A 22,418-nucleotide genomic window follows, 5' to 3' on the forward strand; every position below is an offset into this window, starting at 1 on the left:
TTTGGTCACGGTTGCAGAAATAGGAAAATGTTTTAGAAGAATGAAACATGACATGCTATGATTCCAGCCAGCACTTGACATCATACAGTGTATTGGGAGGAGGTAAATGATTTCCTGAACATTTTATATGAAATTTTGTCACAAGTGGACTCTGGAGGTGAGTACATAAATGTTGTAATATGGTTAGAGCAAGGCATATGTCATGTCAAGGGTTTGTGTATTGCATTGGAATCTGCACAATATTAGATATTACAGTAATGACATGGTTTCTTTTTTAAATATATTTTTATTGGGGTTTTACTACAAGACTGCTGCATTATAATACATAGAATTTGTAATGACATGGTTTCAGCAACAAACTCCAGCATATACTTTTATTGATTAAATAAAAAACCCTCACCTTTAAAAAGCAAGATTTGATTGAGAATTGAGGGAGGTGCCGAGTAACTAAAGAAATTAGTTTCTTGAACATAATAAAAAAATCTTATAAGTGTCATGTTCTGTGTGTGTGATACTCTGGGGGTTTTCATATGGAAACAGGAAACAGGAAATGATGAATCAGACAGAGGTGTTTAAAATTGTGTTGTTGCAAACCGTTGTTTGCATCACTTACATTGATAACTCCCCTGACTATTAGTTGGTGCATTTAATGTAAATGTTTTATATTCTCCATAGCTTTTGTGGACATCATGTAATCCAGGTATCCTCATGAAATGGCACAAGTGCCCGGCTTTCCTCCCTTACAAAAATGTACCATGGTAGTACAATGAAAACAAAACAACAACATTGTTTTGTACTAGCAGCATGTAGTGAAACATGAAAGCATGGTAGTTGTTTACAATGTATTATGGTGGTCTGTGCCCCAGTTTTTTTTCGGGTAAAGTGACCAAAAATGTAATTTATGGACAACATTGACTACGAGCTCTGCAATTGCAAAGCGTAGGCCTAGTACCTTCTTAATTAAACCTCTAGCTCATAGTGAAAAACCACAACATACATGGTCTAGTAGTGTATTGTACCCTCTTAAACCTCTTTAGCTCATAGTGAAAAACCACAACATACATGGGAGCTGGATAGGGTATGGTGAGAAGAATGAAGGCAATCTGAAACCTTGAAGTGCAGTTCCATAGTAAGGTCAACCTGAGCATGAAAAAACTACTTTCATATTTACCTTGAATGCGTGTATTTTGAGGTAAAGACTACATTTGGCCTTTATATTTGACAAGTGTAATGTTATTGTTACTACAAAGTAGTATACAAAGTCTCAAAATAGGTATTTTTAGTCATCCAGATTTCATAGCTTTTGGCTACGGCTCACAGAACTTATTTTGGTACTCACATCTGTCCCCCTGTGTTTCTGACCAAGTCGGAAGGTTAATGAAACAATAGCAAACAAATTGTTGTACATTGAGTGCTAGTATATAATTCTACAATCTAGTGAAGATAGAATCTGATTTGGACAGGCAGTGTCACATCCGTAACGTTTTTGAGGAAAGGTTGTTATTGTGGACCCATTTCTGTGCAAAGTTAACTTTCATCAAGGTCTTAGGTGATGTATAATTGGTTTCCTTTCTCTCTTTGTCAGTACTCATTCTAAGCGTATCGGATGTGACCGTTACGGACACTTCATAACATGATCAATGACTCACTAGTTAGCATCACTGCATAACGCGATCATGATAAAATGTTCATGCCCTTATTAATGCTTCCGAAGTGTGTTTATGTTAGCAAACAAGCTAGCGGGCAATCTTTCTCTGTGTGTGTGATCTATTTCGGGTGTCCTCGTTCTCATATGAACTGCAATCATGCATTGTTCTGCTAACTGGAGTATTGCATGTGATCACATAGCATGATAAAGGTCTTAAATTCAAGTTGTCAGGTCCCTGTGTCCTTTTGTGGACAACAGGGGGAGGCGGTACCATTTCATTGAGCCTGTGCTAGCAGATTAAAGGGTGTGAGATTAATACAAAGCATGAGTTTATAAAACATGCACTTTGAATTTAGTTTTTGTATGTTTATTCTGTTACTCAGTAGGTGATTGAAAATAACATTTAATATTTAAAATAAAACATCAGTCTAGAATGAAATTACTAAAACATTGTACATTTGAAATGGAGTGCAGTCATAATTTGCTGTCTATCTTTTGGGACCCTGTCACATCGATAACGCAGAATGTCACATCCATAACAACATTTTCCTTTAGTGTTATGAAAGTGCAAATATTTCTCTAATTGTTGAGGTATGCAGCACTCTAATTTGCAATGAAATAGTTTTTCAAATAAAGAATTGCAAATTTATTTTTTGCACATTTGTGCACTTATCCATAACGGTACATTTTCCTCTCTAGAGTACATATGACCATTTTTATATTTTCATCTTTGTTTTTGTGTGTACCCATGCCTTACTTTCAAAGTGGCTATTAATATTTGTAAGTTTTGTTGTTCCTTTACGTCACAGTGGTATTAGTTTTGTAATTGTGTCTACATTTCCCCTGGCCTATAGGGGTTTACAAATATACACATTAACATTTACATTTATGCCTGATAAATCAATTCTGTTTTGTGTCCTAATGTCAAATCCGTAACGCTGGAATTGCCCTGAAGATTTAAAATAGTTTTATGTGGTGCTTCTCTCTTCTTTACAGCTTTCAGTTGGCTCTCTCGTTCAACTGATTTGGCTACTCTTATACAATTCTAAATAGACGACATACTAAAAAAAAAAACTATTTGTAAAAAGGTATGAATTACCATAATATCTCAAAGATACATTTTCATCATGTAATTCTCAACATATCACTAAAAACAGCATGTAACGATGTTTCACTTTGTTTAAGAAAGTTCGATGGTCCTTTCGCCTTAACTTTAACTCCTGTCAAGCTAGCCTGACATAGTTAACATTCTACGCTAACGGACATTTATAAATTAATTAAACATCATACAAATAACAATTATATTGTAATGAAACAGGAAGGTAGCAGGCCTCGACCCCTCGACCTTCTAGCCCGAAGTCCAGCACGCTATCGACTGTGCCCCTAAAGCATCCACGAACGGCAGAGTCGATATCCGCACTTATAAACCCAGGGTCGTTACACAATAATTACACTACGCTTAACTTAGTGTTTCATATCCTATGCTTTATAACTTGCTCATCGTGATGATAAGGTTAAAAATAGTTTGTTTATATGGTGCGTCTTCAGTTTTCAGTTGGCTTTCTCATTCAACTGACTCAGTGACTTCCAGGCAGGCCAGCGCGAGAACCACTTTAGAGTGAGAGTGCGTGAGAAACCACAAGAGCGAGCGGGCCCAAACAAGTACAACTGGAAACCTGGTTACAGGCTAGGTTTCCATCCAATTGGCGACAGATTTTCATGCGAATATTCAAAAATCCGCATAAAAACAATATTCATATTTTCCCATAAGGGATGTGTTTCCATCCAATTGACTAGTTGCAGATACAAGGCTGTGCACAATGACGTAATGCACAATTTCCATGTACCAAATAAAAAAGTTAAATGGGTTTCCATTCCATTTTCAACTCTACTGATGATTGGGTAGAGCCCAGATACAGTATAGCCAACATGATGAGATTATTATTATGGACAATAGAGCGAGATTAATGGCTGCCAAGCATCGATTATCATGTCACCAGAATAAAACCCTTAGAATAAGACCCTGGATATTTATTGGAAAGGAGCATCAAGCACCTTGCACTTTCACCCTGTGACATAGCGGAGGGAAGTTGGGTTCTTTCTTTTTTTCTCTCACAAAAGCACTGCGCTGGGCCTTTAATAGTCCTTCTGTATTAGCAGAACTATATAACACATTTTTTTGTCAACATTTATTTAACTAGGCAAGTCAGTTAAGAACAAATTCTTATTTACAATGACAGCCTAGGAACAGTGGGTTAACTGCCTTGTTCAGGGGCAGAACTACAGATCTTTACCTTGTCAGCTCGGGGATTCGATCTAGCAACCTTTCAGTTACTGGCCCAACACTCTAACCACTAGGCTACCTGCCGCCCCAGCAGGCACGTAAAGTTTACCGAAAAAAAATTCAGTTTCCATCAGGCCTGTAATGACATTTTTTATCTGACGTACTTCACTTGCATAAAAATGTTGGATGGAAACCTAGTAACAGTTATAAAACATTTGTGCACTGCAAATTGACCACAAGAATCCCTAACAGATATACTATTTGACAAAAATAGAATAATTTCAAACATTGATTACATTTGGATACAATCACATATGATTTATATTTATGTGTGGTAATACTTGGGAACATATTTCCTAAATTAAAATCACTTTGAGCTCATTTCCTTTTTTTGTTTTGTTGCTCAGACAACTTGGGGTGCAAATAAAATCAATTCGACCCACGGGCCACCTATTGGGGAAACCTGGCCTACTGCATGAAGTTTGCACTTGTGTCTATAAAACACTATTTTGCTCAAAACCATTTTTCTACCCTAAAATGTGTGTACATTACTGTACATGTGGGATATTGTTTTTCAACAGAAAAAGTTTAAAAATAGCTGGAGTGCATCTTTAAAAAGGTCTAGTGATCCCAACATTCTTTTAGTGATGCCTTCACAGTGAGACATTTTATTGTGTAAAAAATGCAAGGAGCATATAATACCCAGAAGCCTTTTAATTTCAGCGGGGTTTAGTGATTAACAATCTACTGTCTGTGTCGTGATATAGGAGGGACTTTGAAGAACCATGTCTGGCAAGAAGTCAAGAAAAGTGAGAATGGGATCATCACGTCAACCCCGTCAGAATCAAGATGAACATGAGACTAACAAAGATGATGATGGGTCCCAAATGTTGTCAAAGGAAAGGAAAGTACTTGAAGTTGGGGCTGATTCAGTTTCAGTGATACTCCAGACGGACCTTGTCTCATCAGATAACTTATCAACCATAACACAACAACACACAGAAGGAAATAATCCACCATTAAATGACGTCACAGAGTCAAATCTCTCTCAACCTGTAAACCCATATCTTCTAAAATCACTTGACACTGCAGGGAAGAGAAGGAAAATGGGGTCTACTCGTCAGAATAAAAGAAAACCAGAGGAGACAGACTTTGGGGTGATACAAGACACCAAAACTGGAGACACAGAAAAATCCCTAGAAATTCAGGCATCCATTGCAGTTGTGGAATCTGAGTCCCACAGCAACAGAGAAGAGTGCCTGGGTGAAAAAGAAAGTGAAATGAACACTGAGAGCAGAAGTCAAAGGGAGTTTCTTTTGATTACTTCTAACACACTCGACCAACCGGATGACAGATGTAAAGAGGAAGTTGGTGAGGATATTGAACCTAGTAGTGAAGCTGTGGTTAGTTATAGCAGTGAATTGCTTCAAGATACTCTTGGATCCAAATCACTCTTGCATCTGCCCCTAGACCTTGCGTTGCAAGTTGTTCATGGATTCGCTGCTGAACCCATAACAGAGGAGTTAAAGAAAGAGGAAGAGAGGAGGCAGGAAAGTGAGCATGCCGAGGTGGAGTCCTTCACATTTCTCAGCTCTAGGCATTCATTAGATCAATCCCTTGAGTCAGACACTTTAACCAACACAGAAGAGTTTGAGTCATTCAATAACACAATAATCCTCCAAAGTGGAGAAGGTGAAGAGAAACTTGAACCTGTTGTAAATGAGTCAGAATTGCAAGATGACATTAACTCTACTGGTCCAGGCAGTCAGGAAACATTGCACCAAAGAGATGAAGATGAGAACTTTGTTGATCTGATAGTTGAGGAAAATATAGTACTGGCAAATATAACTCATTTTAGACAACCAGACCATGTAGAAAGCTATCAACCTGAACGAAGTGAGGATATTACCTGCTTTTTACAATCAACCCCTTCAGACAGCTCTTTGGGTCATGACAAAAGTGCTCAATCAGAATCCAGGAGAAGAAAGATGGGTTCCACTCGCAGGAATCCTAGAGGTAGACATGAGGAGGAAGAACACGGAGAGAGTAAGATGCATAGATATCGTTATCTTCAAAATGAGGGAGAAGAGGTCATATTGGGAAAAGAAGAAATATTTGGCATCAAAGAGGCTGAGTTTGAAATATCTATGGAGCCTAAAGATAGCACCAGTGTCGACGAGAAAGAAGGAGAGCAGATGGAAAAGGAGAATTTCCAAACAGAGAAAGACACCGAAAACATAGAAGAGACAGGAAGGAGGTTAGAGTGGGACATGGGAACAGTGGAAGGATCTGGTGTTGAAACATCAGAAGAGTCTCTGGTGTTATTGGAACCAGAGCATGGAGCAGATGAGGAGAAGAAAGGAATGGAAGAAGAAAGTCTGATTGAACCCACCCCTTTTGATCAATACATCGATTCAGTTGGTATTGCAGATCAATTATATAACCAAGAGAAAGGCAACAGATTCACTGTAGACTCTGTCAATACAGAAACTGAGAGCAACAATGAAGCAAGCATGGCCCACATAGTTGACCCAATAGAACCCTTCAGCGTTGGACTGGACCAATCAGGAGACACTTTACTCAGGGAGGAAGAAGTTAGTGATTTCACACTGCTTGTGAATCATTCTGAAGTGAGCAAGAGCAGCCAAATAGCATATGATTGTGCTCTTACACTAGAGTCAGATGACACTTTCAGCACTGATCCCAAAATCTCTCCTAGTCAACTCATCCAAACTCCATGTATGGAAATCACTAACCCCTTTCTCAACCCATTATTACCGCAGAGTATTCAGGGGAATGAGGAGGATGCAAACACTGACCCCAATACAACAGGGGGACTGGACACATCAGAGGTCATTTTACTCAGCGAGGAAGAAATGAGTGATCATGTGCCGCTTGGAAATGAAGTGAGTGTCAGTAGCCAAATGACGTATGATGATAAAACTCTCACAACAGAGCCCTGCCAAACAGATGAGGCTTTGAGCACTGATCCCAATATCTCTGCTAGTCAACTCAACCAAACTCCATACTCGGATGATAGCCATAACTCTTTTCCCAATTCACTCTTACTGCAGAGTGTTCAGGACCAAGGTGATAATGCAGCAAACACAGACTCCAATCAGAGTCCTTCTCCAAGCAGGAGGAGAAAGATGGGGTCGACTCGTAGGCATCCTAGAGGTGTACAAAGAGAAGAGGAGGGCACAGAGGAGAAACAAGAAGGGGAAATAGAAAGCACAGAGGAGATAGAAGACAAGAGAGAAAACATGGATGCAGTGGAAGGTTCTTGCATGGAGTTTGAAATGTTGATGGAATCTAAGGATGGAGCTGGTAATGAGAAGAATGAAGGAGAAGAGAGAAATGAGGAGAGTGTCCTGACTGACCTCAGCTGTTCATTTAGTACTTCAAATCAAGAGGGAAGAAACATAGAGGCTGACATTATAGAAAGTGAGAGCCAATCAATTATAAAGGAATCAATGGCAACAAAACTCTTGCTTCCACGTGAAGCAGAGTTGACTCAGATTAGTCAAACTCTTCACAACCCTTACCCTGATGTTCCTACTATAGAGTCATATGACTCCTACCTGACCGATGACACACTGAACTCAAATCCTGCCATCACTGGTTTGCAACACAAAGAAACATCATTGGAGGAAACACTTGATGAATCAAGAGGAAACACTGACTCCCCTCCAGATCCACCCTCACTGCAGAGTTCTCTTGGTCCAGAGGAAACAGCAGAGGTAGAATCCTACACTCCAGGGAGGAAAAGGAAGATCGGTTCCACTCGCAGCAAGACTCGTCGAGGTAGAAAAGGAGAGGAGAGAAGAGAGGAGGGACAGGAGGAGGAGAAAGGAGAAGGCACAGATGTTATAGGAGAGGTGGGAGATGTCATTATAACAGCAGAAATGGATTCTAGCATAGAAAAGAGTGAGCTTGTAGAGCTTGAGGAACTTCTAGAAAAAGTGACAGAGGAGCAGGCGATGGCAGACCCAGAGATCGTAGTAATGGAGGGAGAGGTCAACATAGTATTAGAAGGAGAATCTGGCATCGAAAAGTCTGAGCTTGTAGAGCTTGAGGAACTTCTAGAAAAAGTGACAGAGGAGCAGGCGATGGCAGACCCAGAGATCGTAGTAGTGGAGGGAGAGGTCAACATAGTATTAGAAGGAGAATCTGGCATCGAAAAGTCTGAGCTTGTAGAACATACAGAAAAAGTTAGAGAGGCGGAGGAGATAGAAGTAGAAGTGAAAATAGTCGCCGAGAGCGAGAGCAACCAAACTCCCTCTGACACAGCAGCTCTTACAGTAGAGGCCCAAGAGTCAGGTGACATGGTTTGTATAGAGCCATATATAACATCACAATACATGGAAGACAATAATCCCTCATTGAATGACCTCACAGAATTAAATCTGTCTCAAACTGAAAACCCATATCTGCTTGAATCACCTGACACTGCAAAGAAGAGAAGGAAAAGGGGTTCTACTCGTCGGAATAAAGGTAAACAAGCAGAGACAGACTTTGGGGAGAACCAAGACTCCAAAACTGGAGACGCAGAAAAATCCCTACAACTTCAGGAATCCATTGCAGTTGTGGAATCCTGGTCCTACAGCAACACAGAAGAGCTCCTGGGTCCAAAAGAAAGTGAAACGGAGGACACTGAGTGCAGCAGTCAAAGTGAGTTTCTTTTGTTTGCTTCTAACACACTCAACCAACCGGATGACAGATGTAAAGAGGAAGTTGGTGAGGATATTGAACCTAGTAGTGAAGCTGTGGTTAGTTATAGCAGTGAATTGCTTCAAGATACTCTTGGAACCAAATCACTCTTGCATCTGCCCCTAGACCTTGCTTTGCAAGTTGTTCATGGAGTCGCTGCTGATCCCATAACAGAGGAGTTGAAGAAAGAGGAAGAGAGGAGGCAGGAAAGTGAGCATGCCGAGGTGGAGTCCTCCACATTTCTCAGCTCTAGGCATTCATTAGATCAATCCCTTGAGTCAGACACTTTAACCAACACAGAAGAGTTTGAGTCATTCAATAACACAATAATCCTCCAAAGTGGAGAAGGTGAAGAGAAACTTGAACTTGTTGTAAATGAGTCAGAATTGCAAGATGACATTAACTCTACTGGTCCAGGCAGTCAGGAAACATTGCACCAAAGAGATGAAGATGAGAACTTTGTTGATCTGATAGTTGAGGAAAATATAGTACTGGCAAATATAACTCATTTTAGACAACCAGACCATGTAGAAAGCTATCAACCTGAACAAAGTGAGGATATTACCTGCTTTTTACAATCAACCCCTTCAGACAGCTCTTTGGGTCATGACAAAAGTGCTCAATCAGAATCCAGGAGAAGAAAGATGGGTTCCATTCGCAGGAATCCTAGAGGTAGACATGAGGAGGAAGAACACGGAGAGAGTAAGATGCATAGATATCGTTATCTTGAAAATGAGGGAGAAGAGGTCATATTGGGAAAAGAAGAAATGTTTGGCATCAAAGAGGCTGAGTTTGAAATATCTATGGAGCCTAAAGATAGCACCAGTGTCGACGAGAAAGAAGGAGAGCAGATGGAAAAGGAGAATTTCCAAACAGAGAAAGACACAGAAAACATAGAAGAGACAGGAAGGAGGTTAGAGTGGGACATGGGAACAGTGGAAGGATCTGGTGTTGAAACATCAGAAGAGTCTCTGGTGTTATTGGAACCAGAGCATGGAGCAGATGAGGAGAAGAAAGGAATGGAAGAAGAAAGTCTGATTGAACCCACCCCTTTTGATCAATACATCGATTCAGTTGGTATTGCAGATCAATTATATAACCAAGAGAAAGGCAACAGATTCACTGTAGACTCTGTCAATACAGAAACTGAGAGCAACAATGAAGCAAGCATGGCCCACATAGTTGACCCAATAGAACCCTTCAGCGTTGGACTGGACCAATCAGGAGACACTTTACTCAGGGAGGAAGAAGTAAGTGATTTCACACTGCTTGTGAATCATTCTGAAGTGAGCAAGAGCAGCCAAATAGCATATGATTGTGCTCTTACACTAGAGTCAGATGACACTTTCAGCACTGATCCCAAAATCTCTCCTAGTCCACTCATCCTAACTCCATGTATGGAAATCACTAACCCCTTTCTCAACCCATTATTACCGCAGAGTATTCAGGGGAATGAGGAGGATGCAAACACTGACCCCAATACAACAGGGGGACTGGACACATCAGAGGTCATTTTACTCAGCGAGGAAGAAATGAGTGAACATGTGCCGCTTGGAAATGAAGTGAGTGTCAGTAGCCAAATGACGTATGATGATAAAACTCTCACAACAGAGCCCTGCCAAACAGATGAGGCTTTGAGCACTGATCCCAATATCTCTGCTAGTCAACTCAACCAAACTCCATACTCGGATGATAGCCATAACTCTTTTCCCAATTCACTCTTACTGCAGAGTGTTCAGGACCAAGGTGATAATGCAGCAAACACAGACTCCAATCAGAGTCCTTCTCCAAGCAGGAGGAGAAAGATGGGGTCGACTCGTAGGCATCCTAGAGGTGTACAAAGAGAAGAGGAGGGCACAGAGGAGAAACAAGAAGGGGAAATAGAAAGCACAGAGGAGATAGAAGACAAGAGAGAAAACATGGATGCAGTGGAAGGTTCTTGCATGGAGTTTGAAATGTTGATGGAATCTAAGGATGGAGCTGGTAATGAGAAGAATGAAGGAGAAGAGAGAAATGAGGAGAGTGTCCTGACTGACCTCAGCTGTTCATTTAGTACTTCAAATCAAGAGGGAAGAAACATAGAGGCTGACATTGTAGAAAGTGAGAGCCAATCAATTATGAAGGAATCAATGGCAACAAAACTCTTGCTTCCACGTGAAGCAGAGTTGACTCAGATTAGTCAAACTCTTCACAACCCTTACCCTGATGTTCCTACTATAGAGTCATATGACTCCTACCTGACCGATGACACACTGAACTCAAATCCTGCCATCACTGGTTTGCAACACAAAGAAACATCATTGGAGGAAACACTTGATGAATCAAGAGGAAACACTGACTCCCCTCCAGATCCACCCTCACTGCAGAGTTCTCTTGGTCCAGAGGAAACAGCAGAGGTAGAATCCTACACTCCAGGGAGGAAAAGGAAGATCGGTTCCACTCGCAGCAAGACTCGTCGAGGTAGAAAAGGAGAGGAGAGAAGAGAGGAGGGACAGGAGGAGGAGAAAGGAGAAGGCACAGATGTTATAGGAGAGGTGGGAGATGTCATTATAACAGCAGAAATGGATTCTAGCATAGAAAAGAGTGAGCTTGTAGAGCTTGAGGAACTTCTAGAAAAAGTGACAGAGGAGCAGGCGATGGCAGACCCAGAGATCGTAGTAGTGGAGGGAGAGGTCAACATAGTATTAGAAGGAGAATCTGGCATCGAAAAGTCTGAGCTTGTAGAACATACAGAAAAAGTTAGAGAGGCGGAGGAGATAGAAGTAGAAGTGAAAATAGTCGCCGAGAGCGAGAGCAACCAAACTCCCTCTGACACAGCAGCTCTTACAGTAGAGGCCCAAGAGTCAGGTGACATGGTTTGTATAGAGCCATATATAACATCACAATACATGGAAGACAATAATCCCTCATTGAATGACCTCACAGAATTAAATCTGTCTCAAACTGAAAACCCATATCTGCTTGAATCACCTGACACTGCAAAGAAGAGAAGGAAAAGGGGTTCTACTCGTCGGAATAAAGGTAAACAAGCAGAGACAGACTTTGGGGAGAACCAAGACTCCAAAACTGGAGACGCAGAAAAATCCCTACAACTTCAGGAATCCATTGCAGTTGTGGAATCCTGGTCCTACAGCAACACAGAAGAGCTCCTGGGTCCAAAAGAAAGTGAAACGGAGGACACTGAGTGCAGCAGTCAAAGTGAGTTTCTTTTGTTTGCTTCTAACACACTCAACCAACCGGATGACAGATGTAAAGAGGAAGTTGGTGAGGATATTGAACCTAGTAGTGAAGCTGTGGTTAGTTATAGCAGTGAATTGCTTCAAGATACTCTTGGAACCAAATCACTCTTGCATCTGCCCCTAGACCTTGCTTTGCAAGTTGTTCATGGAGTCGCTGCTGAACCCATAACAGAGGAGTTGAAGAAAGAGGAAGAGAGGAGGCAGGAAAGTGAGCATGCCGAGGTGGAGTCCTCCACATTTCTCAGCTCTAGGCATTCATTAGATCAATCCCTTGAGTCAGACACTTTAACCAACACAGAAGAGTTTGAGTCATTCAATAACACAATAATCCTCCAAAGTGGAGAAGGTGAAGAGAAACTTGAACTTGTTGTAAATGAGTCAGAATTGCAAGATGACATTAACTCTACTGGTCCAGGCAGTCAGGAAACATTGCACCAAAGAGATGAAGATGAGAACTTTGTTGATCTGATAGTTGAGGAAAATATAGTACTGGCAAATATAACTCATTTTAGACAACCAGACCATGTAGAAAGCTATCAACCTGAACAAAGTGAGGATATTACCTGCTTTTTACAATCAACCCCTTCAGACAGCTCTTTGGGTCATGACAAAAGTGCTCAATCAGAATCCAGGAGAAGAAAGATGGGTTCCATTCGCAGGAATCCTAGAGGTAGACATGAGGAGGAAGAACACGGAGAGAGTAAGATGCATAGATATCGTTATCTTGAAAATGAGGGAGAAGAGGTCATATTGGGAAAAGAAGAAATGTTTGGCATCAAAGAGGCTGAGTTTGAAATATCTATGGAGCCTAAAGATAGCACCAGTGTCGACGAGAAAGAAGGAGAGCAGATGGAAAAGGAGAATTTCCAAACAGAGAAAGACACAGAAAACATAGAAGAGACAGGAAGGAGGTTAGAGTGGGACATGGGAACAGTGGAAGGATCTGGTGTTGAAACATCAGAAGAGTCTCTGGTGTTATTGGAACCAGAGCATGGAGCAGATGAGGAGAAGAAAGGAATGGAAGAAGAAAGTCTGATTGAACCCACCCCTTTTGATCAATACATCGATTCAGTTGGTATTGCAGATCAATTATATAACCAAGAGAAAGGCAACAGATTCACTGTAGACTCTGTCAATACAGAAACTGAGAGCAACAATGAAGCAAGCATGGCCCACATAGTTGACCCAATAGAACCCTTCAGCGTTGGACTGGACCAATCAGGAGACACTTTACTCAGGGAGGAAGAAGTTAGTGATTTCACACTGCTTGTGAATCATTCTGAAGTGAGCAAGAGCAGCCAAATAGCATATGATTGTGCTCTTACACTAGAGTCAGATGACACTTTCAGCACTGATCCCAAAATCTCTCCTAGTCCACTCATCCTAACTCCATGTATGGAAATCACTAACCCCTTTCTCAACCCATTATTACCGCAGAGTATTCAGGGGAATGAGGAGGATGCAAACACTGACCCCAATACAACAGGGGGACTGGACACATCAGAGGTCATTTTACTCAGCGAGGAAGAAATGAGTGATCATGTGCCGCTTGGAAATGAAGTGAGTGTCAGTAGCCAAATGACGTATGATGATAAAACTCTCACAACAGAGCCCTGCCAAACAGATGAGGCTTTGAGCACTGATCCCAATATCTCTGCTAGTCAACTCAACCAAACTCCATACTCGGATGATAGCCATAACTCTTTTCCCAATTCACTCTTACTGCAGAGTGTTCAGGACCAAGGTGATAATGCAGCAAACACAGACTCCAATCAGAGTCCTTCTCCAAGCAGGAGGAGAAAGATGGGGTCGACTCGTAGGCATCCTAGAGGTGTACAAAGAGAAGAGGAGGGCACAGAGGAGAAACAAGAAGGGGAAATAGAAAGCACAGAGGAGATAGAAGACAAGAGAGAAAACATGGATGCAGTGGAAGGTTCTTGCATGGAGTTTGAAATGTTGATGGAATCTAAGGATGGAGCTGGTAATGAGAAGAATGAAGGAGAAGAGAGAAATGAGGAGAGTGTCCTGACTGACCTCAGCTGTTCATTTAGTACTTCAAATCAAGAGGGAAGAAACATAGAGGCTGACATTGTAGAAAGTGAGAGCCAATCAATTATAAAGGAATCAATGGCAACAAAACTCTTGCTTCCACGTGAAGCAGAGTTGACTCAGATTAGTCAAACTCTTCACAACCCTTACCCTGATGTTCCTACTATAGAGTCATATGACTCCTACCTGACCGATGACACACTGAACTCAAATCCTGCCATCACTGGTTTGCAACACAAAGAAACATCATTGGAGGAAACACTTGATGAATCAAGAGGAAACACTGACTCCCCTCCAGATCCACCCTCACTGCAGAGTTCTCTTGGTCCAGAGGAAACAGCAGAGGTAGAATCCTACACTCCAGGGAGGAAAAGGAAGATCGGTTCCACTCGCAGCAAGACTCGTCGAGGTAGAAAAGGAGAGGAGAGAAGAGAGGAGGGACAGGAGGAGGAGAAAGGAGAAGGCACAGATGTTATAGGAGAGGTGGGAGATGTCATTATAACAGCAGAAATGGATTCTAGCATAGAAAAGAGTGAGCTTGTAGAGCTTGAGGAACTTCTAGAAAAAGTGACAGAGGAGCAGGCGATGGCAGACCCAGAGATCGTAGTAGTGGAGGGAGAGGTCAACATAGTATTAGAAGGAGAATCTGGCATCGAAAAGTCTGAGCTTGTAGAACATACAGAAAAAGTTAGAGAGGCGGAGGAGATAGAAGTAGAAGTGAAAATAGTCGCCGAGAGCGAGAGCAACCAAACTCCCTCTGACACAGCAGCTCTTACAGTAGAGGCCCAAGAGTCAGGTGACATGGTTTGTATAGAGCCATATATAACATCACAATACATGGAAGACAATAATCCCTCATTGAATGACCTCACAGAATTAAATCTGTCTCAAACTGAAAACCCATATCTGCTTGAATCACCTGACACTGCAAAGAAGAGAAGGAAAAGGGGTTCTACTCGTCGGAATAAAGGTAAACAAGCAGAGACAGACTTTGGGGAGAACCAAGACTCCAAAACTGGAGACGCAGAAAAATCCCTACAACTTCAGGAATCCATTGCAGTTGTGGAATCCTGGTCCTACAGCAACACAGAAGAGCTCCTGGGTCCAAAAGAAAGTGAAACGGAGGACACTGAGTGCAGCAGTCAAAGTGAGTTTCTTTTGTTTGCTTCTAACACACTCAACCAACCGGATGACAGATGTAAAGAGGAAGTTGGTGAGGATATTGAACCTAGTAGTGAAGCTGTGGTTAGTTATAGCAGTGAATTGCTTCAAGATACTCTTGGAACCAAATCACTCTTGCATCTGCCCCTAGACCTTGCTTTGCAAGTTGTTCATGGAGTCGCTGCTGAACCCATAACAGAGGAGTTGAAGAAAGAGGAAGAGAGGAGGCAGGAAAGTGAGCATGCCGAGGTGGAGTCCTCCACATTTCTCAGCTCTAGGCATTCATTAGATCAATCCCTTGAGTCAGACACTTTAACCAACACAGAAGAGTTTGAGTCATTCAATAACACAATAATCCTCCAAAGTGGAGAAGGTGAAGAGAAACTTGAACCTGTTGTAAATGAGTCAGAATTGCAAGATGACATTAACTCTACTGGTCCAGGCAGTCAGGAAACATTGCACCAAAGAGATGAAGATGAGAACTTTGTTGATCTGATAGTTGAGGAAAATATAGTACTGGCAAATATAACTCATTTTAGACAACCAGACCATGTAGAAAGCTATCAACCTGAACAAAGTGAGGATATTACCTGCTTTTTACAATCAACCCCTTCAGACAGCTCTTTGGGTCATGACAAAAGTGCTCAATCAGAATCCAGGAGAAGAAAGATGGGTTCCACTCGCAGGAATCCTAGAGGTAGACATGAGGAGGAAGAACACGGAGAGAGTAAGATGCATAGATATCGTTATCTTGAAAATGAGGGAGAAGAGGTCATATTGGGAAAAGAAGAAATGTTTGGCATCAAAGAGGCTGAGTTTGAAATATCTATGGAGCCTAAAGATAGCACCAGTGTCGACGAGAAAGAAGGAGAGCAGATGGAAAAGGAGAATTTCCAAACAGAGAAAGACACCGAAAACATAGAAGAGACAGGAAGGAGGTTAGAGTGGGACATGGGAACAGTGGAAGGATCTGGTGTTGAAACATCAGAAGAGTCTCTGGTGTTATTGGAACCAGAGCATGGAGCAGATGAGGAGAAGAAAGGAATGGAAGAAGAAAGTCTGATTGAACCCACCCCTTTTGATCAATACATCGATTCAGTTGGTATTGCAGATCAATTATATAACCAAGAGAAAGGCAACAGATTCACTGTAGACTCTGTCAATACAGAAACTGAGAGCAACAATGAAGCAAGCATGGCCCACATAGTTGACCCAATAGAACCCTTCAGCGTTGGACTGGACCAATCAGGAGACACTTTACTCAGGGAGGAAGAAGTTAGTGATTTCACACTGCTTGTGAATCATTCTGAAGTGAGCAAGAGCAGCCAAATAGCATATGATTGTGCTCTTACACTAGAGTCAGATGACACTTTCAGCACTGATCCCAAAATCTCTCCTAGTCCACTCATCCTAACTCCATGTATGGAAATCACTAACCCCTTTCTCAACCCATTATTACCGCAGAGTATTCAGGGGAATGAGGAGGATGCAAACACTGACCCCAATACAACAGGGGGACTGGACACATCAGAGGTCATTTTACTCAGCGAGGAAGAAATGAGTGATCATGTGCCGCTTGGAAATGAAGTGAGTGTCAGTAGCCAAATGACGTATGATGATAAAACTCTCACAACAGAGCCCTGCCAAACAGATGAGGCTTTGAGCACTGATCCCAATATCTCTGCTAGTCAACTCAACCAAACTCCATACTCGGATGATAGCCATAACTCTTTTCCCAATTCACTCTTACTGCAGAGTGTTCAGGACCAAGGTGATAATGCAGCAAACACAGACTCCAATCAGAGTCCTTCTCCAAGCAGGAGGAGAAAGATGGGGTCGACTCGTAGGCATCCTAGAGGTGTACAAAGAGAAGAGGAGGGCACAGAGGAGAAACAAGAAGGGGAAATAGAAAGCACAGAGGAGATAGAAGACAAGAGAGAAAACATGGATGCAGTGGAAGGTTCTTGCATGGAGTTTGAAATGTTGATGGAATCTAAGGATGGAGCTGGTAATGAGAAGAATGAAGGAGAAGAGAGAAATGAGGAGAGTGTCCTGACTGACCTCAGCTGTTCATTTAGTACTTCAAATCAAGAGGGAAGAAACATAGAGGCTGACATTATAGAAAGTGAGAGCCAATCAATTATAAAGGAATCAATGGCAACAAAACTCTTGCTTCCACGTGAAGCAGAGTTGACTCAGATTAGTCAAACTCTTCACAACCCTTACCCTGATGTTCCTACTATAGAGTCATATGACTCCTACCTGACCGATGACACACTGAACTCAAATCCTGCCATCACTGGTTTGCAACACAAAGAAACATCATTGGAGGAAACACTTGATGAATCAAGAGGAAACACTGACTCCCCTCCAGATCCACCCTCACTGCAGAGTTCTCTTGGTCCAGAGGAAACAGCAGAGGTAGAATCCTACACTCCAGGGAGGAAAAGGAAGATCGGTTCCACTCGCAGCAAGACTCGTCGAGGTAGAAAAGGAGAGGAGAGAAGAGAGGAGGGACAGGAGGAGGAGAAAGGAGAAGGCACAGATGTTATAGGAGAGGTGGGAGATGTCATTATAACAGCAGAAATGGATTCTAGCATAGAAAAGAGTGAGCTTGTAGAGCTTGAGGAACTTCTAGAAAAAGTGACAGAGGAGCAGGCGATGGCAGACCCAGAGATCGTAGTAGTGGAGGGAGAGGTCAACATAGTATTAGAAGGAGAATCTGGCATCGAAAAGTCTGAGCTTGTAGAGCTTGAGGAACTTCTAGAAAAAGTGACAGAGGAGCAGGCGATGGCAGACCCAGAGATCGTAGTAATGGAGGGAGAGGTCAACATAGTATTAGAAGGAGAATCTGGCATCGAAAAGTCTGAGCTTGTAGAACATACAGAAAAAGTTAGAGAGGCGGAGGAGATAGAAGTAGAAGTGAAAATAGTCGCCGAGAGCGAGAGCAACCAAACTCCCTCTGACACAGCAGCTCTTACAGTAGAGGCCCAAGAGTCAGGTTACATGGTTTGTATAGACCCTCATATCTCTGCTATTCAACTTACCCAAACAGCAGACATGGAACAATGTCTGTTAACACCAAGTAATAGCCCCAGTCTTCCTTCAAAATCATCTCTGTCTCTGAGTTCCCAATCTCACGAGGATGTTGGTGAATCCAAAGCTACAGGGAAGAGAAGAAAGATGGGCTCTACTCATCGGACACAAGGAGGACTCCATGCAGAGGAAGAGAAGCAGGAGACAGGAGAAAATATAACAGAGGCAGAGGTCAGAGCGGAAACCATTGGAAATCCAGAAGTCAATGCTGATTTGGAAAGATTTCAAGAGGAGCGTAGGGCTGAAGCTGTCAGTCTGGAGGACCAACAGGAGATACAGAGCACAGAGAAGGAGACAATACTCATAGAGGTACTTTGGCTTTCCTTACAAATGGCTTCACTTATTTTATTGAACTCATAGCATTCTTGACGTATACAAACATCCCGCGGTTGAGTACTTGAGGATATTTGAGTATTCAACATTTTATGATAAAGAGCTGCAGTGATGTCACAACGGAAATTGTTCGTATACTGTAAGTCTGAATTAGGCCCTAACCTTTCAATATATGTTTAACATCTGATTTGTTACTTTTAAATGTTTTAGTGTCTATACCAGACAGTATATAGAATAATGAACACACAACGATATTACACATTTCATTTTGAAAAGATGATCATATCTTGTCCTTTGTGGGAGATAATGTTTTCTATTTGTCTAAGGTGGTTGCCTCAAGCACTGTTTTGAGTGGAAAAGCGTCTGAACCAGTGGCTCCAGCTCCACAGCCACGCCCTGGGAATAAAAGAGGTCAAGAAAAGGCAGAGCGTGTGGAGAAGCCACCGGGTAAGTATTGAATGGCAACAGTGAGGAGGTACAAGTGGGATGGAAAGGTTAGTCTTGAGTAAGTAAGCCCACCAGGCAGGAATCACCTGGAATTAACTTCTGGATATGCACTGTTGAGGCCCTTTCCTCTCCACTTGTAGCGAAAAGGAATAAGTCAAGTTAGGTTTGAGTGAGATCAGAGAAGTGATATCAACTGTAATAGACCAGTCTCTTTGATCCTCCTCCAGGTACCTTTGGAAGCTCTGGCTCTAGTTCAAACCCCTACAACGTGGTGATGGTTGGAAACAGCAGTGTGGGCAAAACCTCCTTCATGAGGCGTTTCCAAAGTGGAGAGTTCTGTCTGCACCACGATGCAACCATTGGTGAGTATCATCATCCTTGTTGTATGTTTGGCATCATGCCCTTTCATGTCATTTGAAGAAACGAACACACCATGGTATTACTGTACATTACTGTGCTGCTCATTCATGTCGGGTTTCATGTTTGTTTGTTTGTGTGCTTATCATCTGAGCAGGTATTGATACCTGTATACAGTCTGTGACAGTGGATGCAAGCCCAGTGACTCTACAGTTATGGGATACTGCAGGTCAGGAAAGGTGGGTCTCTAACCTAAGTTCATCACAATTGTTCATTATATGTAATGCATCGATACAGAATCTGTTCCTTTGTCCTAATTTGAACCCTCCTTCATGTGTGTGTTTTATTTGTTAGTATATAATTACATACACTCTACTCCCCAGATTCCACAGCATCACCAGACAAGTGTTCCACAAAGCCCAGGGTCTACTGCTGATGTATGACATCACTTCCTCTCAGAGCTTCTGTGACATCTGTTACTGGGTCAATTGCATTCAGGTAGGGGGCATATAAATCATGCCTGTAATATTATAATCAAAGAACAACTATGTAACAACACAAACAATTGTTTGCAGGATTCAGTTGTTCCACTGGTATCTATTTTACTGTCATAAACTTTTGTATTTTGTAGGAGGGGGCCCCAGATGATGTCATCGTTATACTCCTTGGGAACAAGACTGATTGTGCTGAACTAGAACGAGAGGTTCAGACTCATGAAGGGGAGAACCTTGCAAAGGTATGTTGACGTTACTGTAACTTTAACAGCTAGAATGTGGGCGACTGGACTGTAGGATTTACAGGTGATGTAAATTATTATTTTACAGTTCTGTAGCTGGTGCTGAAATTGACAGTGGTAGCAAAGCAGGATTGAGATCATTCATAATAAATACAAATAATACTTTTATTGATGATACTTGCCCTCACTCTTAAAGGGGTACGACATGCTCTTTATGGAGTGTAGTGCTGCAACAGGTGACAATGTGACTCTGTCTATGGAAACTCTGGCAAGGTAAGACATGCCGACAGGTCTTCCAAGTACAGTAAAATGAATTGTTTGTTTGTGTTGTTGTGTGTAGTCTGGATGTGGCTGCGTATTGTCATTATCTGCATGTGGAAGAGGACTCTGTTCTGTGAATATTCAAACATTGATTTGGTGTGTTGTTGCTTCAAGGATGCTAAAGCAGCTGGGTGAGCAGACAAAACAAGAAGAGGGAAGCTTGGTGTTGCAGAAAGAACCCCCAAAGAAGAAATCAGGCTGCTGCTGATCAAGGTGGAGAAGATTGGTACATGTCATAATCTGCAGCACATACACGCACGCACGTACGCACCCCTGTACGCACACACATACATGCCTTTGTGCCCTATAAGCCCTTATGATTGTATTTTTACTTCTAAATGTTCTATTTGTTATATAGCAGATTTAAATAAAATAAAACATTTGTCAATGCATGCCAAAGCATATACTGTAGTGGTAGTAATGTGACGCTTGAGATGATTCTCCCTTTTCTACTTCTTTGTGGGGGGAAAAATTATATTTATTAAATTACGAAGAGATATATATATTCATACCAACACTATTTATTTACAGTAGATAGTGTCATATTACAATTTATTGTCTGAGTTTTTTTGCTTGTAAAACATGCACCTATGCAGTTTATACAAATCTAATAAATACATAATACATTCAATTGCCTCCATAATTCCAGTCATATTGACAGAAAATTTTACAAATTATTTCTTTAACTATTACTGTGAGTTCCAGGAGCAACCACGCTCGTCCGATTCGTCTATCTTATTGACTCACTGCTATTATCACATTGTACCTAATCTGTATGGACAAGAAGAGACTAGAAGTCAGAGACGTTCAGAGTGTGATTGCATCACTAGTTGTGTTGCCTCGTGGGTTCCAGAGCAACAGTATGGCTAGCACCAACAGGCTGAGGAACACAGCAAAAGCTATGAAGAAGACTTCTGCTGCCCACTGGCCATGCTGCACACCTGTCACCACCAGGGGGCGCTCTGAAGGGATCAGGTTGGTCAGGTTCAACATGTAGCCCAGCGTCCAGTTGATGTCTGTATCTGCCACCTGATAGACAGTGATTTATATAAACATAAACTCAGCAAAAAAAAGAAACGTCCCTTTTTCAGGACCCTGTCTTTCAAAGATAATTTGTAAAAATCCAAATAACTTTACAGATCTTCATTGTAAAGGGTTTAAACACGGTTTCCCATGCTTGTTCAATGAAACATAAACAATTAATGAACATGCACCTGTGGAACGGTCGTTAAGACATTAACAGACGGTAGGCAATTAAGTTCAGGCAGTTAAGTTCACAGAAAACTTAGGACACTAAAGAGGCCTTTCTGAAAAACACCAAAAGAAAGACGCCCAGGGTCCCTGCTCATCTGCATGAACGTGCCTTAGGCGTGCTGCAAGGAAGCATGAAGACTGCAGATGTGGCCAGGGCAATAAATTGCAATGTCCGTACTGTGAGATGCCTAAGACAGCGCTACAGGGTGACAGGACGGACAGCTGATCATCCTCACAGTGGCAGACCATGTATAACAACACCTGCATAGGATCGGTACATCTGAACGTCACACCTGCGGGACAGGTACAGGATGGCAACAACAACTGCCCGAGTTACACCAGGAACGCACAATCCCTCCATCAGTGCTCAGACTGTCCGCAATAGGCTGAGAGAGGCTGGACTGAGGACTTGTAGGCCTGGTGTAAGGCAGGTCCTCACCAGACATCACCGGCAACAACGTCGCCTTTGGGCACAAACCCACCGTTGCTGGACCAGACAGGACTGGCAAAAAGTGCTCTTCTCTGATGAGTCATGGATTTGTCTCACCAGTGGTGATGGTCAGATTCGCGTTTATCGTCGAAGGAATGAGCATTACACCGAGGCCGTACTCTGGAGCGGGATCGATTTAGAGGTGGATGGTCCGTCATGGTCTGGGGCGGTGTGTCACAGCATCATCGGACTGATCTTGTTGTCATTGCAGGCAATCTCAACGCTGTGCGTTACAGGGAAGACATCCTCCTCCCTCATGTGGTACCCTTCCTGGAGGCTCATCCTGACATGAC

General features: G+C 42.2%; 2 protein-coding genes across 4 annotated transcripts in view; one reads left to right on the forward strand and one right to left on the reverse strand.

Moving 5' to 3' along the window:
• On the forward strand, window positions 1-21,012 carry rab44 (RAB44, member RAS oncogene family). 2 transcript variants are annotated; one of them, XM_029693546.1, is made up of 9 exons: window positions 1-102; window positions 4,700-18,496; window positions 18,847-18,967; window positions 19,195-19,329; window positions 19,482-19,563; window positions 19,708-19,822; window positions 19,956-20,060; window positions 20,257-20,333; window positions 20,496-21,012. In XM_029693546.1, the coding sequence occupies exons 2-9, from the start codon at window positions 4,718-4,720 to the stop codon at window positions 20,587-20,589; spliced, it is 14,508 nt and encodes a 4,835-aa protein (XP_029549406.1). In that variant the 5' UTR covers window positions 1-102; window positions 4,700-4,717; the 3' UTR covers window positions 20,590-21,012. The 2 variants fall into 2 exon arrangements, with proteins under 2 accessions (XP_029549406.1, XP_029549405.1); XM_029693545.1 differs by having other exon boundaries at window positions 30-157.
• entpd8 (ectonucleoside triphosphate diphosphohydrolase 8) overlaps window positions 20,887-22,418 on the reverse strand; it is a 10,053-nt gene continuing 8,521 nt past the window's right edge. For both annotated transcript variants that reach the window (XM_029693548.1, XM_029693547.1), the window contains one exon: window positions 20,887-21,410. In XM_029693548.1, the coding sequence (XP_029549408.1) occupies window positions 21,189-21,410 (222 nt within the window). In that variant the 3' untranslated portion in view covers window positions 20,887-21,188. The remainder of the gene's footprint in view (window positions 21,411-22,418) is intronic.

Source organism: Salmo trutta, chromosome 16, assembly GCF_901001165.1.
Source record: "Salmo trutta chromosome 16, fSalTru1.1, whole genome shotgun sequence".
In the NCBI taxonomy this organism is placed as follows: domain Eukaryota; kingdom Metazoa; phylum Chordata; class Actinopteri; order Salmoniformes; family Salmonidae; genus Salmo; species Salmo trutta.